We start from the raw sequence: 12,173 nt of genomic DNA, 5'->3' as shown, positions 1-12,173 counted from the left end.
GGAATGAAACGAATGTATATAGTCCGGTGTTCCGTGTTCGTTCCTATTCCATCCTTTTCGCTCGTCGCTCCTTCGTCTCCGCTCTCCGCATCTCTCTGCAAATCAAGCGAAGCGACACTAACATATTTTTCTTTTTCGGCATATTTTTGCAATCTGAGCGATAAAAAGGTGGGAGGCTGAAGCACAGTAGCACACACGAGGCTCCATTTCGATTCGACTTGCATCTTGCATCATTTTGAGCGAAATGCAGGAGTGAGGCGGACGACAGAAAACGTGCTTGAATTTAAACTGGGGAAATTCTGCATTTGATCAGAGAAAAGAGCGGTGATTTCTACTCATTAATTATGGTATATGGTACTGTTACAGTGAGATTTAATATCTTTTTATCAATTATAATTATGAAAATAAAAGCACGAAAAAAGATGGAAATTAGATTTTAAAAGATGCAGCCGTTTTCCTTTCGGCTATGTGTTTTTAAAAAATTTGATTGAAATACATACAAACATATATTTGTTGAGTTAATTTTTATTTTGCCAATAATTTTTTAACAAGTTGTAGCGACTCTGCCGATGACGCAACATACAAACTCAGAATAACAACCCAACTCATTCAATCAACCAGCGGCTCCCCGCCTAGCCCACTCGGCTACGACGCCCACCTTCGCGGCGAATATAACAACACAGCGGATCGAGCCTATGTGGCCACATACTTTTCGATCCAAATCTTACATTGGTGCCCAGAACCCGTGCACTGCAGTCCAAGACACGCCTCCTGCAGGAACCGGCGACCGTTCATCTAACAATCAACACGACATCTACCGGCAACACCGCATCAACTCCTCGGCCTCTGTCAACCACGGCGCAGCAGGTTTGGGGGTGCCTCCGCCACGACACGCTCACCCACGCAAGAAGTTGCCGACGACGCCCTCTGCGCTCCGCTTCTTGGGGGGGACTTGATGTAGCGACTCTGCCGATGACGCAACATACAAACTCAGAATAACAACCCAACTCATTCAATCAACCAGCGGCTCCCCGCCTAGCCCACTCGGCTACGACGCCCACCTTCGCGGCGAATATAACAACACAGCGGATCGAGCCTATGTGGCCACATACTTTTCGATCCAAATCTTACAAAGTTAACAAAATCGGTGTCGTTTTTCTAATTTCAGAAGATATAATTTTATGGTTAAAAAAAATGTTGCACGGGCAAGGACGTTTCCCGTACGACTGTCGGACGACCAACGCCACATGGGGAATCGCCAACACAATAAGCAGCACCTGCGATCAAATTCCTGCTCGCCCAGCACCTGTCGTGACCAACAACCTTCTGCAAACAACAGCCTACCTGCCCTGGCTGCCAGGGGCACCAGGCATCGGATTCCATCACCAAACGCACCCTTACTTCCATCAGCAACCGCATGTTTGTTTACAAACTAGGAAGCGACAAATTTATTTGATATTAATTTGTTACAGAATGGGATTCCACCCCTGATGAGCGTTCAGCACATCCGAACATCAAATGTCTTGCCGCCAGCCTCGATCTCTATTGGATGGGGCAACAACACAATGATCTGCATGCCTCAGCAACCAAACAATCCGCCACCAATGATCAGACCTCCTTTGGTCCATGAAGCGCTAGTTTCCAATGGTATAATCCATCTTTTTATTTTTTGACACGTTGAATGCGTTGAAAGTATTTTCTTTTTATAGATAGATAGATAGAGTATTTATTGAACACAACTAGGTGTACAACGGGTGTCTAAAGCTAATTTGTCTTCCTCTAAAATTAGTTTTACAATTAAGTTTGTTTCGATAATCATTTCAAAGTACAAAGTTAGTTAATTCTGATTTTTGCAGCCTCTCTTAGGCTTAGTTTTCGTTCATTACATTCAAGAAAATGATATTGTGAGCATTTATTACCGCAGTGCTTGCATTCACAATCTATTGTCGCTTGAGAATGGAAATTGTTATAGATAGATAGAGTATTTATTGAACACAACTAGGTGTGCAACGGGTGTCTAAAGCTAATTTGTCTTCCTAAAATTAATTTTACAATTAAGCTTGTTTCGATAATTATTACAAAGTACAAAATTAGTTAATTTTGATTTTTGCAGCCTCTCTTAGGCTTAGTTTTCGTTCATTACATTCAAGAATATGATATTGTGAACATTTCTTACCGCAGTGCTTGCATTCACAATCTATTGTCGCTTGAGAATGAAAATTTTTATTCTTACAAAATAAATAGTGGTACCCGTGACAGGCAAATCTCGTAAACACTTGGCGATCACTGAACATTGCACATTGCCAATTTTTATTCTTCATAGTTTCTGTCTCGTAGAACTCATCACATATCTCAAGTTTGTTTAAATATTTAGACACACAAAATTTCTGGAATGCTTCAGTTTCAGTTAGAGAATATTTTACCTGTAAGTCCGATACAAAGAGATCAGTGTCAACTAATTCATACACAAATCTAGATCTAATATACTTGGACAGTCCTAAAACTCTTTTTAAATATCTTGTTTTGACTTTTTCAAGATTTTCAAAATCAGTCTTTGTTAGGAAAGGCCATATTTCTTCAATGCCGTAGAACGCAATTGGGGAAATTTTTAGATCAAATAGCTTGTGTGCTGTTTCAATGGATAATTGTTTTAGTTCTCGTATATCGCTCATACAGCGGCTAAATGGACAAAATGAAATTTACAATTGAGACGTTTGGTTAGTTTGAAATTTTCAATATCAACGATTGGTCATTTCACGATTTACAGGCACGGGTGTTCTAATCGAGAAAAACAGCGTTATTTGTGTGTCAACGGGAAAGTGATTTTTGAGAGCGTCTAAAAAATGGAAATTTTGAGATTTCAAGGGTGGTCAGTCATGAAATCAGTTGATTTAATTATATTTATGCGCTAAAAGTGTAGGAAAAATCCGGATTTCCCGGAAAAGTGAGTTATAAGGAGGTTTGACAAAAAATTCATATCTCAGCTTCTAATTGAGATAAATTCAAAAATTTAAAGCGAAAATGCAGCTCAAGACATGCCCTTTCTCGGGGATGGGTAGGGATAATTTTCAAGGCCGTGTTTCTTAATGAGGGTGGGGTGATAAAAATTGAGGGGTTGTAAAACAAATGTTATGCAACTTGCAGAACGTTGGAAAAAATTACAAAGAAACCTCATCATATGAGACAACAACCCCTCATAGGGCGAATATTTCCTGCAACCTCCTGGTATTGAAAATAAATCCCCAAAATAGGTCCATTTTGGCCATATGAGACACATATTCAAGAATTAATTACAATACTAAGGGGTTGCAGGAAATATTCGCCCTATGAGGGGTTGTTGTCTCATATGATGAGGTTTCTTTGTAATTTTTTCCAACGTTCTGCAAGTTGCATAACATTTGTTTTACAACCCCTCAATTTTTATCACCCCACCCTCATTAAGAAACACGGCCTTGAAAATTATCCCTACCCATCCCCGAGAAAGGGCATGTCTTGAGCTGCATTTTCGCTTTAAGTTTTTGAATTTATCTCAATTAGAAGCTGAGATATGAATTTTTTGTCAAACCTCCTTATAACTCACTTTTCCGGGAAATCCGGATTTTTCCTACACTTTTAGCGCATAAATATAATTAAATCAACTGATTTCATGACTGACCACCCTTGAAATCTCAAAATTTCCATTTTTTAGACGCTCTCAAAAATCACTTTCCCGTTGACACACAAATAACGCTGTTTTTCTCGATTAGAACACCCGTGCCTGTAAATCGTGAAATGACCAATCGTTGATATTGAAAATTTCAAACTAACCAAACGTCTCAATTGTAAATTTCATTTTGTCCATTTAGCCGCTGTATGAACGATATTATAAGTGGCCAGCAATGCAGCTCTTGTTCTTTTTTCAATGTGCTTTCCAAAAGAGATTCCTGATGGTTGAAAAGTAACTCCTAAATATGTAAACTCAGCAACTCTCTTTATTTCAATTCCACCTAAATCTAGGCGGTCACTTAATGCATATTTTCCTAGACCCTTATTTCTAAATTTCATGAATTTGCACTTTTCCAAGTTAAGTTTCAAACTGCGTTTTAACAAAAATTCTTTCATTCTGGCTAAAGCAATTTTCAAGTCACTTAATTTTTCTGAGGTTAAAACAATATCATCTGCATAATAAATGGCTTTCACGTTTGGCAAATCTCGTAGAATATTATTTATATCAGCTAAAGAGTAATTGAACAGAAATGGGGACGTGCATCCCCCCTGTCTTACCCCATTTGATTGTGTAATAAGTTTTGATACTGTTACTCCATCTACTATTCTCAAGAAATTTAAGTCTACGTTGTGAGCTAAATAATTTAACTCCGTGAACGTTAGCTTCTTGCTTTCTATTAACTTCTTAAAAATAAACGCCCTATCTATTGAGTCAAAAGCTTTACTTACATCCAAAAATAAGGCATATAAGGGTGATTTCTTCTTATAAACTGTCTCTTGAATGTTATTAACTAAGGACTTAATTGCCTGTAAAGTGGATTTTCCTTTCACAAAACCATATTGATTGCCTGGAATCTCGTGAATCAAAGATGAGTAGATACGTGCATGCAGTACACGATCTAACAGATTGTAAAAAGCCGAACTAATACATATTCCTCTATATGAATTTGTATTTTCCGCGTCCCCTTTTCCCTTATACAAGAGTTTTAGATTTGACTGCCTCCATTCCTCTGGACATGTTCCTAGCTCCAAGCATTTGGTGAAAAATTGCGTTATTTCGGGGAGTAAGGATTCAACAAGTAGTTTAATATTTTCATTCTTCACTTTGTCAGGTCCAGGGGATTTCCCGTTTTTCATTTTCTTTAATGCTAACAAAACTTCTTCTTCCATAATAGGTGAAAAATTTATATCATTTCTGTAATCTACTATCATCTCTTTCAGATTTAACGATTCATTTTCACTCAATTTTTTCTCGTTGAAAATTTTTTCAAAATTGCACTCCCATTCATCCATCATTATATATTGTTTGTATTGTAAAAACTTTTGCTCAACTTGAGAATTTTATAGCACTTATTCTGCTCCGCCTCTTTTAAAATGTCCAACTCCTTCATTTGCACAAAAGCGTTCTTCTTCATTTCACACACATTTTTGTAATTTCTTTTTAATGCGGTATAGTGCGGTAATAGAATCTTGATTATACTAGTTACATTTAAACTTTCAGCCACTTCCAAGCACTCTCTCCATTCGTTCAATTTCTGTTTTAATTCGTAGCATTCAGAATCAAACCACGGTTGACTAATCCGTTCAGTTTGCCTACGAGGAATGTCGGCCTCTTTCATAATATTTATCATATTTTTATAAAACTCTTCAACGTCCCCCTTTTCCAGATTTGTTCTTAGAATATTTTTATATTTAGTCTCAATAAGCTCTTTAAGTATGTTTTCATCTAATTTAAAATTTTTCTTATTCAAAGACATGTCCCCATTTCTGTTCTTTTGTTTTGTGAAATTAAATTCTATTGAAATAAAATTATGTTTTCTTATGGTTGGGCAAATTTTAAAATTTTCGGTGTAAATTTTTGGCCCTTTGAAGATTAAATCAAACACACTATGACCATTACTACAGTCGTAGGTACTTTTATATGGATATTCATTTACTATTGTCAGACTGTTTTCCTCAGCAAAATCAAGCAGCGAGTCAATTTTTCTGTTTTTAGTATCCAGTCGGCAATTAAAGTCTCCAGCCAAAATGAAATTTTCAAAATTTTCAACATATTTAAGGATTGAGAGAAGTTCATTAGTCACTGTTGTCAGGTGAAAACGTTAATGACTAATATGTCCTTTTCCCTATGTTTAAGGACTTATATAAGGACTTTTTAGTCTTTTTCCAAAGAAAAAGTACTATAATAGTCCTTTTTTCAAAAAGTAAGGACAATCGTATAAAACTTAGAAGTCCTTTTAATAATTTTAAGGACTTACTTTTGTCCTTATTCTCGGTTTAAGGACTAAAAAGTAATTTAAAAGGATTCTGATAAACTCTTTTAGTCCTTTTCCACAACTTCAAAAAAATCATTAGTCCTTTTTCAGAACTCTGCAAATTTTTATGGTATAATTTTCCATTTCCTGGGTAAAAGAAATATTTTCGTTTGGCTTGTTTTTCGCAAAGGTGATGAAAAAATTAAATTATTTAATTTAGTTCCATATGAAATACTCAAAATTTTCTTTATTTTTCTTTTTAATTTCACAAAATACATTTCAAAAATATACATTTGGATTATTTAATAAATTAAGAAGACCATTCCTTAAATAATTACAATTTTTATCATACAGAAAATTATTATAGAGCATATATGCTATAGTAGTCTAATATTATACTACTATAAATTAAATTCGTGCAAATTTGGTGGCTCAGCAATAAGGTTGAAAATTTTATAAAGAGGATACTGCAATGAGGACAAGTTTGCAGTGACAAATTTGCTAGTGGTGACACAATTTTTTAAGTGCCTCACTGCACCACCTGATGGTAATTTAAAGCATTCATCAACTAATTTAACTTCCTTTCCGATGAAATATTTTTGGTTAAAAAGTTTTACATAATACAACACTTTTGAGAATTTTTTTACATCATTCTCTAAGTAACAAACATAGTATGAGCACGTTTTTGTTGCCCGCAAATATGATTCCGAGGTATACATAATGCCTTTAATTTTGGCTCGCAAATATAGCTCAATATTAAAGACATCTGTTTGCAAGGCATTACACAGTTTTATAATTTGCAAGCAGACTTGGTCTTCTTTGGCTATTACCTCAAAGGGGATTTTCGCTCCTAAAAATGAATACTTTTCTGGCTGTAAATCTTCTAATGCATATATATGATTAAGCGTATATAAAGCTGAATGGATTTGGCTTGTATTCACTAATTCCAAAGCAATATTATTTTTCCCCTGCACTGAGGTTCTCATTGTGCCATTTGCATTTTCAAAAATAAAAGTGCTAGACGCCCATAAAGGTCCAATATGCTCCACAGAATTTGTGTAATGCAGAAGCATGTGTAAATTGAATGTCTCTTCTAATCTGCCATAAAGTGAACCATACTGAGAGCAATAGTCATTTAATAGTTTATTTGACAATTGTAAATCAGCTTGTGATACAACTGATTTGTCCAATGTATAAATAGCTTCCACTAGCAAGGCGTGGTGTAACAAAAATTTGTCATTTAAAATTCCTTTTAAACACGGCAACGAATAAAAGAGAAGCCAATTTCTATATTCACTTGCTTTCCAAAATGATATATCATCCAATCCTCTTGGCAGCCGAGTTACAAACGATGGAACTCTAATTTTTTTTATTCTTTCATCTACAAGATGAGACATAAGGCCAATGTAAAAGGGTTTTGAGTGATTTTGAGAGTTCAAAATATGCTTTGTCCATCTCTTTGTCACTCCAATGAGGCAAGAATGTAAATAATCTGGAGAGAAGCTATTTATAACATCAAAGTGTGGTAGCATTACAAACGGGCAATGCCCTTTCACACCTTTTTCATGTTCAGGATGCGCTTTTCCTTGTTTAACCCTTTCCTCTCGAGCAGCACCAAATAGTAAATTTGCTTGCTGAATAGATCTTTCCCTTGATCGTGTCAGTGGTTTTCGCAGTCCGCCATACTTTTCATAAGGATAGAGTTTACCTGGGCCTTGTCCCTCTCCTCGACTTGTACATTCAATTTCACAAAATGAGCACCCATATTCTGCATTATAAAAATTCATGTTCATTAAAGGTGCTCTTGCTTGAGCATCAACAGTGCTAGATACAATGAAGAGCCTTGATTTTATATCAGTCTTAGTAAGAGGGTGTCTCCAGGTGAACCCTTCGGTACCTAATGTAAGCATATTTTCTGCGAACGGAATCATGTATCTTAGTAGATTTGGCTTATTTGGAGTGAAACAAATGCTGACAAGAACAATAAATTTTGATCTTAATTTGGGTGGGATATTTCCAATAGCTAAAAAATTTGGCCAAAATTGTTTTTTGTTGCTTTTTGCAAATGGAAAACCATCTGTGTTGTGAATTAAATAGAGATCATATTTGCTTGATTTCTCTATCCTCTTGCTTACAATACCATCCATCACGTCAGTGATTGAAGAATTTAAATTCGAGTTTAAATTATTGTCATTTTTTTCAAATAATGTGGCCAGACCTCTACATTCAAACATATGTCTGATTATAGTTTTAATGTCATTTGTGACACAAACTGCAGGTGATTGTGAAGATTCACATTTTGGACATATTGTAGTTTGCTTGCTTGTAAAAGGTTCATAGCACCTTGAACAGGAATATGAAACTACAGGAGTCTCATTTCCCGGAGTTAGTTGATTAATTATTTTGAAAAAATTGTGCTTTGAAGAGGGAAATATACACGGTTTAGGCAATGCATCAAAGAAAAGTGAAATAATCTCCCCCAAGGCGGATTTTGGAAGCGAATGCTTTTTGTATATAGTCACAAGCCGTATCAAAGTTTCGATTAAAGTCAAGTCACAGCCAGCATATAAGGGATCTTTCAATAGCAATTCCTCTGCTAACCTTTGCAACTCATCAAAATCATGTAAAGTATTCTGCCCACTAATATTCTCACGATTCGCGTAGTTAGCCTCTTCATCGTCGCTCTCAAGGGGTTCATCCTCACTCATGATGTAGTCCAAGAAATCTTCTTCACATTCCAAATTTGATGCCAATGAGGTGTCGACGTCGACGTCAAATGGCTCTGCAGCTAGATATCAAAATAAAAATAATCAATAAATTTTCATGAGCTCCAAATTCTAATTCAAATAATTAACAAACAAAAAACAGTACTAGGTTTTAAATTGGAATAAATAAACTTACAAATATGAGATGCTTCATGGTCTTCCACTTCCAATCTTGTGTCACTAGCAGAAGTCCCGCAGAAACTGTCTGAGCTAGAATCGTCGGAATTTATTTAGATAGATAGAGTATTTATTGAACACAACTAGGTGTACAACGGGTGTCTAAAGCTAATTTGTCTTCCTAAAATTAATTTTACAATTAAGCTTGTTTCGATAATTATTACAAAGTACAAAATTAGTTAATTTTGATTTTTGCAGCCTCTCTTAGGCTTAGTTTTCGTTCATTACATTCAAGAATATGATATTGTGAACATTTCTTACCGCAGTGCTTGCATTCACAATCTATTGTCGCTTGAGAATGAAAATTTTTATTCTTACAAAATAAATAGTGGTACCCGTGACAGGCAAATCTCGTAAACACTTGGCGATCACTGAACATTGCACATTGCCAATTTTTATTCTTCATAGTTTCTGTCTCGTAGAACTCATCACATATCTCAAGTTTGTTTAAATATTTAGACACACAAAATTTCTGGAATGCTTCAGTTTCAGTTAGAGAATATTTTACCTGTAAGTCCGATACAAAGAGATCAGTGTCAACTAATTCATACACAAATCTAGATCTAATATACTTGGACAGTCCTAAAACTCTTTTTAAATATCTTGTTTTGACTTTTTCAAGATTTTCAAAATCAGTCTTTGTTAGGAAAGGCCATATTTCTTCAATGCCGTAGAACGCAATTGGGGAAATTTTTAGATCAAATAGCTTGTGTGCTGTTTCAATGGATAATTGTTTTAGTTCTCGTATATCGCTCATACAGCGGCTAAATGGACAAAATGAAATTTACAATTGAGACGTTTGGTTAGTTTGAAATTTTCAATATCAACGATTGGTCATTTCACGATTTACAGGCACGGGTGTTCTAATCGAGAAAAACAGCGTTATTTGTGTGTCAACGGGAAAGTGATTTTTGAGAGCGTCTAAAAAATGGAAATTTTGAGATTTCAAGGGTGGTCAGTCATGAAATCAGTTGATTTAATTATATTTATGCGCTAAAAGTGTAGGAAAAATCCGGATTTCCCGGAAAAGTGAGTTATAAGGAGGTTTGACAAAAAATTCATATCTCAGCTTCTAATTGAGATAAATTCAAAAATTTAAAGCGAAAATGCAGCTCAAGACATGCCCTTTCTCGGGGATGGGTAGGGATAATTTTCAAGGCCGTGTTTCTTAATGAGGGTGGGGTGATAAAAATTGAGGGGTTGTAAAACAAATGTTATGCAACTTGCAGAACGTTGGAAAAAATTACAAAGAAACCTCATCATATGAGACAACAACCCCTCATAGGGCGAATATTTCCTGCAACCTCCTGGTATTGAAAATAAATCCCCAAAATAGGTCCATTTTGGCCATATGAGACACATATTCAAGAATTAATTACAATACTAAGGGGTTGCAGGAAATATTCGCCCTATGAGGGGTTGTTGTCTCATATGATGAGGTTTCTTTGTAATTTTTTCCAACGTTCTGCAAGTTGCATAACATTTGTTTTACAACCCCTCAATTTTTATCACCCCACCCTCATTAAGAAACACGGCCTTGAAAATTATCCCTACCCATCCCCGAGAAAGGGCATGTCTTGAGCTGCATTTTCGCTTTAAGTTTTTGAATTTATCTCAATTAGAAGCTGAGATATGAATTTTTTGTCAAACCTCCTTATAACTCACTTTTCCGGGAAATCCGGATTTTTCCTACACTTTTAGCGCATAAATATAATTAAATCAACTGATTTCATGACTGACCACCCTTGAAATCTCAAAATTTCCATTTTTTAGACGCTCTCAAAAATCACTTTCCCGTTGACACACAAATAACGCTGTTTTTCTCGATTAGAACACCCGTGCCTGTAAATCGTGAAATGACCAATCGTTGATATTGAAAATTTCAAACTAACCAAACGTCTCAATTGTAAATTTCATTTTGTCCATTTAGCCGCTGTATGAACGATATTATAAGTGGCCAGCAATGCAGCTCTTGTTCTTTTTTCAATGTGCTTTCCAAAAGAGATTCCTGATGGTTGAAAAGTAACTCCTAAATATGTAAACTCAGCAACTCTCTTTATTTCAATTCCACCTAAATCTAGGCGGTCACTTAATGCATATTTTCCTAGACCCTTATTTCTAAATTTCATGAATTTGCACTTTTCCAAGTTAAGTTTCAAACTGCGTTTTAACAAAAATTCTTTCATTCTGGCTAAAGCAATTTTCAAGTCACTTAATTTTTCTGAGGTTAAAACAATATCATCTGCATAATAAATGGCTTTCACGTTTGGCAAATCTCGTAGAATATTATTTATATCAGCTAAAGAGTAATTGAACAGAAATGGGGACGTGCATCCCCCCTGTCTTACCCCATTTGATTGTGTAATAAGTTTTGATACTGTTACTCCATCTACTATTCTCAAGAAATTTAAGTCTACGTTGTGAGCTAAATAATTTAACTCCGTGAACGTTAGCTTCTTGCTTTCTATTAACTTCTTAAAAATAAACGCCCTATCTATTGAGTCAAAAGCTTTACTTACATCCAAAAATAAGGCATATAAGGGTGATTTCTTCTTATAAACTGTCTCTTGAATGTTATTAACTAAGGACTTAATTGCCTGTAAAGTGGATTTTCCTTTCACAAAACCATATTGATTGCCTGGAATCTCGTGAATCAAAGATGAGTAGATACGTGCATGCAGTACACGATCTAACAGATTGTAAAAAGCCGAACTAATACATATTCCTCTATATGAATTTGTATTTTCCGCGTCCCCTTTTCCCTTATACAAGAGTTTTAGATTTGACTGCCTCCATTCCTCTGGACATGTTCCTAGCTCCAAGCATTTGGTGAAAAATTGCGTTATTTCGGGGAGTAAGGATTCAACAAGTAGTTTAATATTTTCATTCTTCACTTTGTCAGGTCCAGGGGATTTCCCGTTTTTCATTTTCTTTAATGCTAACAAAACTTCTTCTTCCATAATAGGTGAAAAATTTATATCATTTCTGTAATCTACTATCATCTCTTTCAGATTTAACGATTCATTTTCACTCAATTTTTTCTCGTTGAAAATTTTTTCAAAATTGCACTCCCATTCATCCATCATTATATATTGTTTGTATTGTAAAAACTTTTGCTCAACTTGAGAATTTTATAGCACTTATTCTGCTCCGCCTCTTTTAAAATGTCCAACTCCTTCATTTGCACAAAAGCGTTCTTCTTCATTTCACACACATTTTTGTAATTTCTTTTTAATGCGGTATAGTGCGGTAATAGAATCTTGATTATACT

The 12,173-nt window shown here is 35.3% G+C and overlaps 2 protein-coding genes across 2 annotated transcripts in view; one reads left to right on the top strand and one right to left on the bottom strand.

Annotated features, from left to right (window-relative positions):
* Positions 1–231: 231 nt before the first annotated feature.
* The window catches only part of LOC132196209 (piwi-like protein Siwi), a 49,183-nt gene continuing 37,241 nt past the window's right edge, over positions 232–12,173 (top strand). The window contains exons 1-3 of the mRNA XM_059618708.1: positions 232–347; positions 1,169–1,419; positions 1,473–1,647. Of these exons, the coding sequence (XP_059474691.1) occupies positions 1,195–1,419; positions 1,473–1,647 (400 nt within the window). The 5' untranslated portion in view covers positions 232–347; positions 1,169–1,194. The remainder of the gene's footprint in view (positions 348–1,168; positions 1,420–1,472; positions 1,648–12,173) is intronic.
* Positions 6,182–9,568, bottom strand: LOC132196120 (uncharacterized). Its single transcript, XM_059618543.1, has 2 exons — positions 8,862–9,568; positions 6,182–8,748 (listed from the first exon to the last, which is right to left on the bottom strand). The coding sequence occupies exon 2, from the start codon at positions 8,666–8,668 to the stop codon at positions 6,362–6,364; it is 2,307 nt and encodes a 768-aa protein (XP_059474526.1). The 5' UTR covers positions 8,669–8,748; positions 8,862–9,568; the 3' UTR covers positions 6,182–6,361.

Source organism: Neocloeon triangulifer, unplaced genomic scaffold, assembly GCF_031216515.1.
Source record: "Neocloeon triangulifer isolate White Clay Creek 2 clone unplaced genomic scaffold, ASM3121651v1 ptg000011l, whole genome shotgun sequence".
NCBI classification, from domain to species: Eukaryota; Metazoa; Arthropoda; class Insecta; order Ephemeroptera; family Baetidae; genus Neocloeon; species Neocloeon triangulifer.
The sequence above is the reverse complement of the archived record's forward strand: the minus strand, read 5'-3'. Positions and strand labels throughout refer to the sequence as shown.

Excerpts from the sequence above, each read along its gene's own strand:
- LOC132196120 (XM_059618543.1), bottom strand. The coding sequence starts at position 8,668 with ATGAGTGAGGATGAACCCCTTGAGAGCGACGATGAAGAGGCTAACTAC.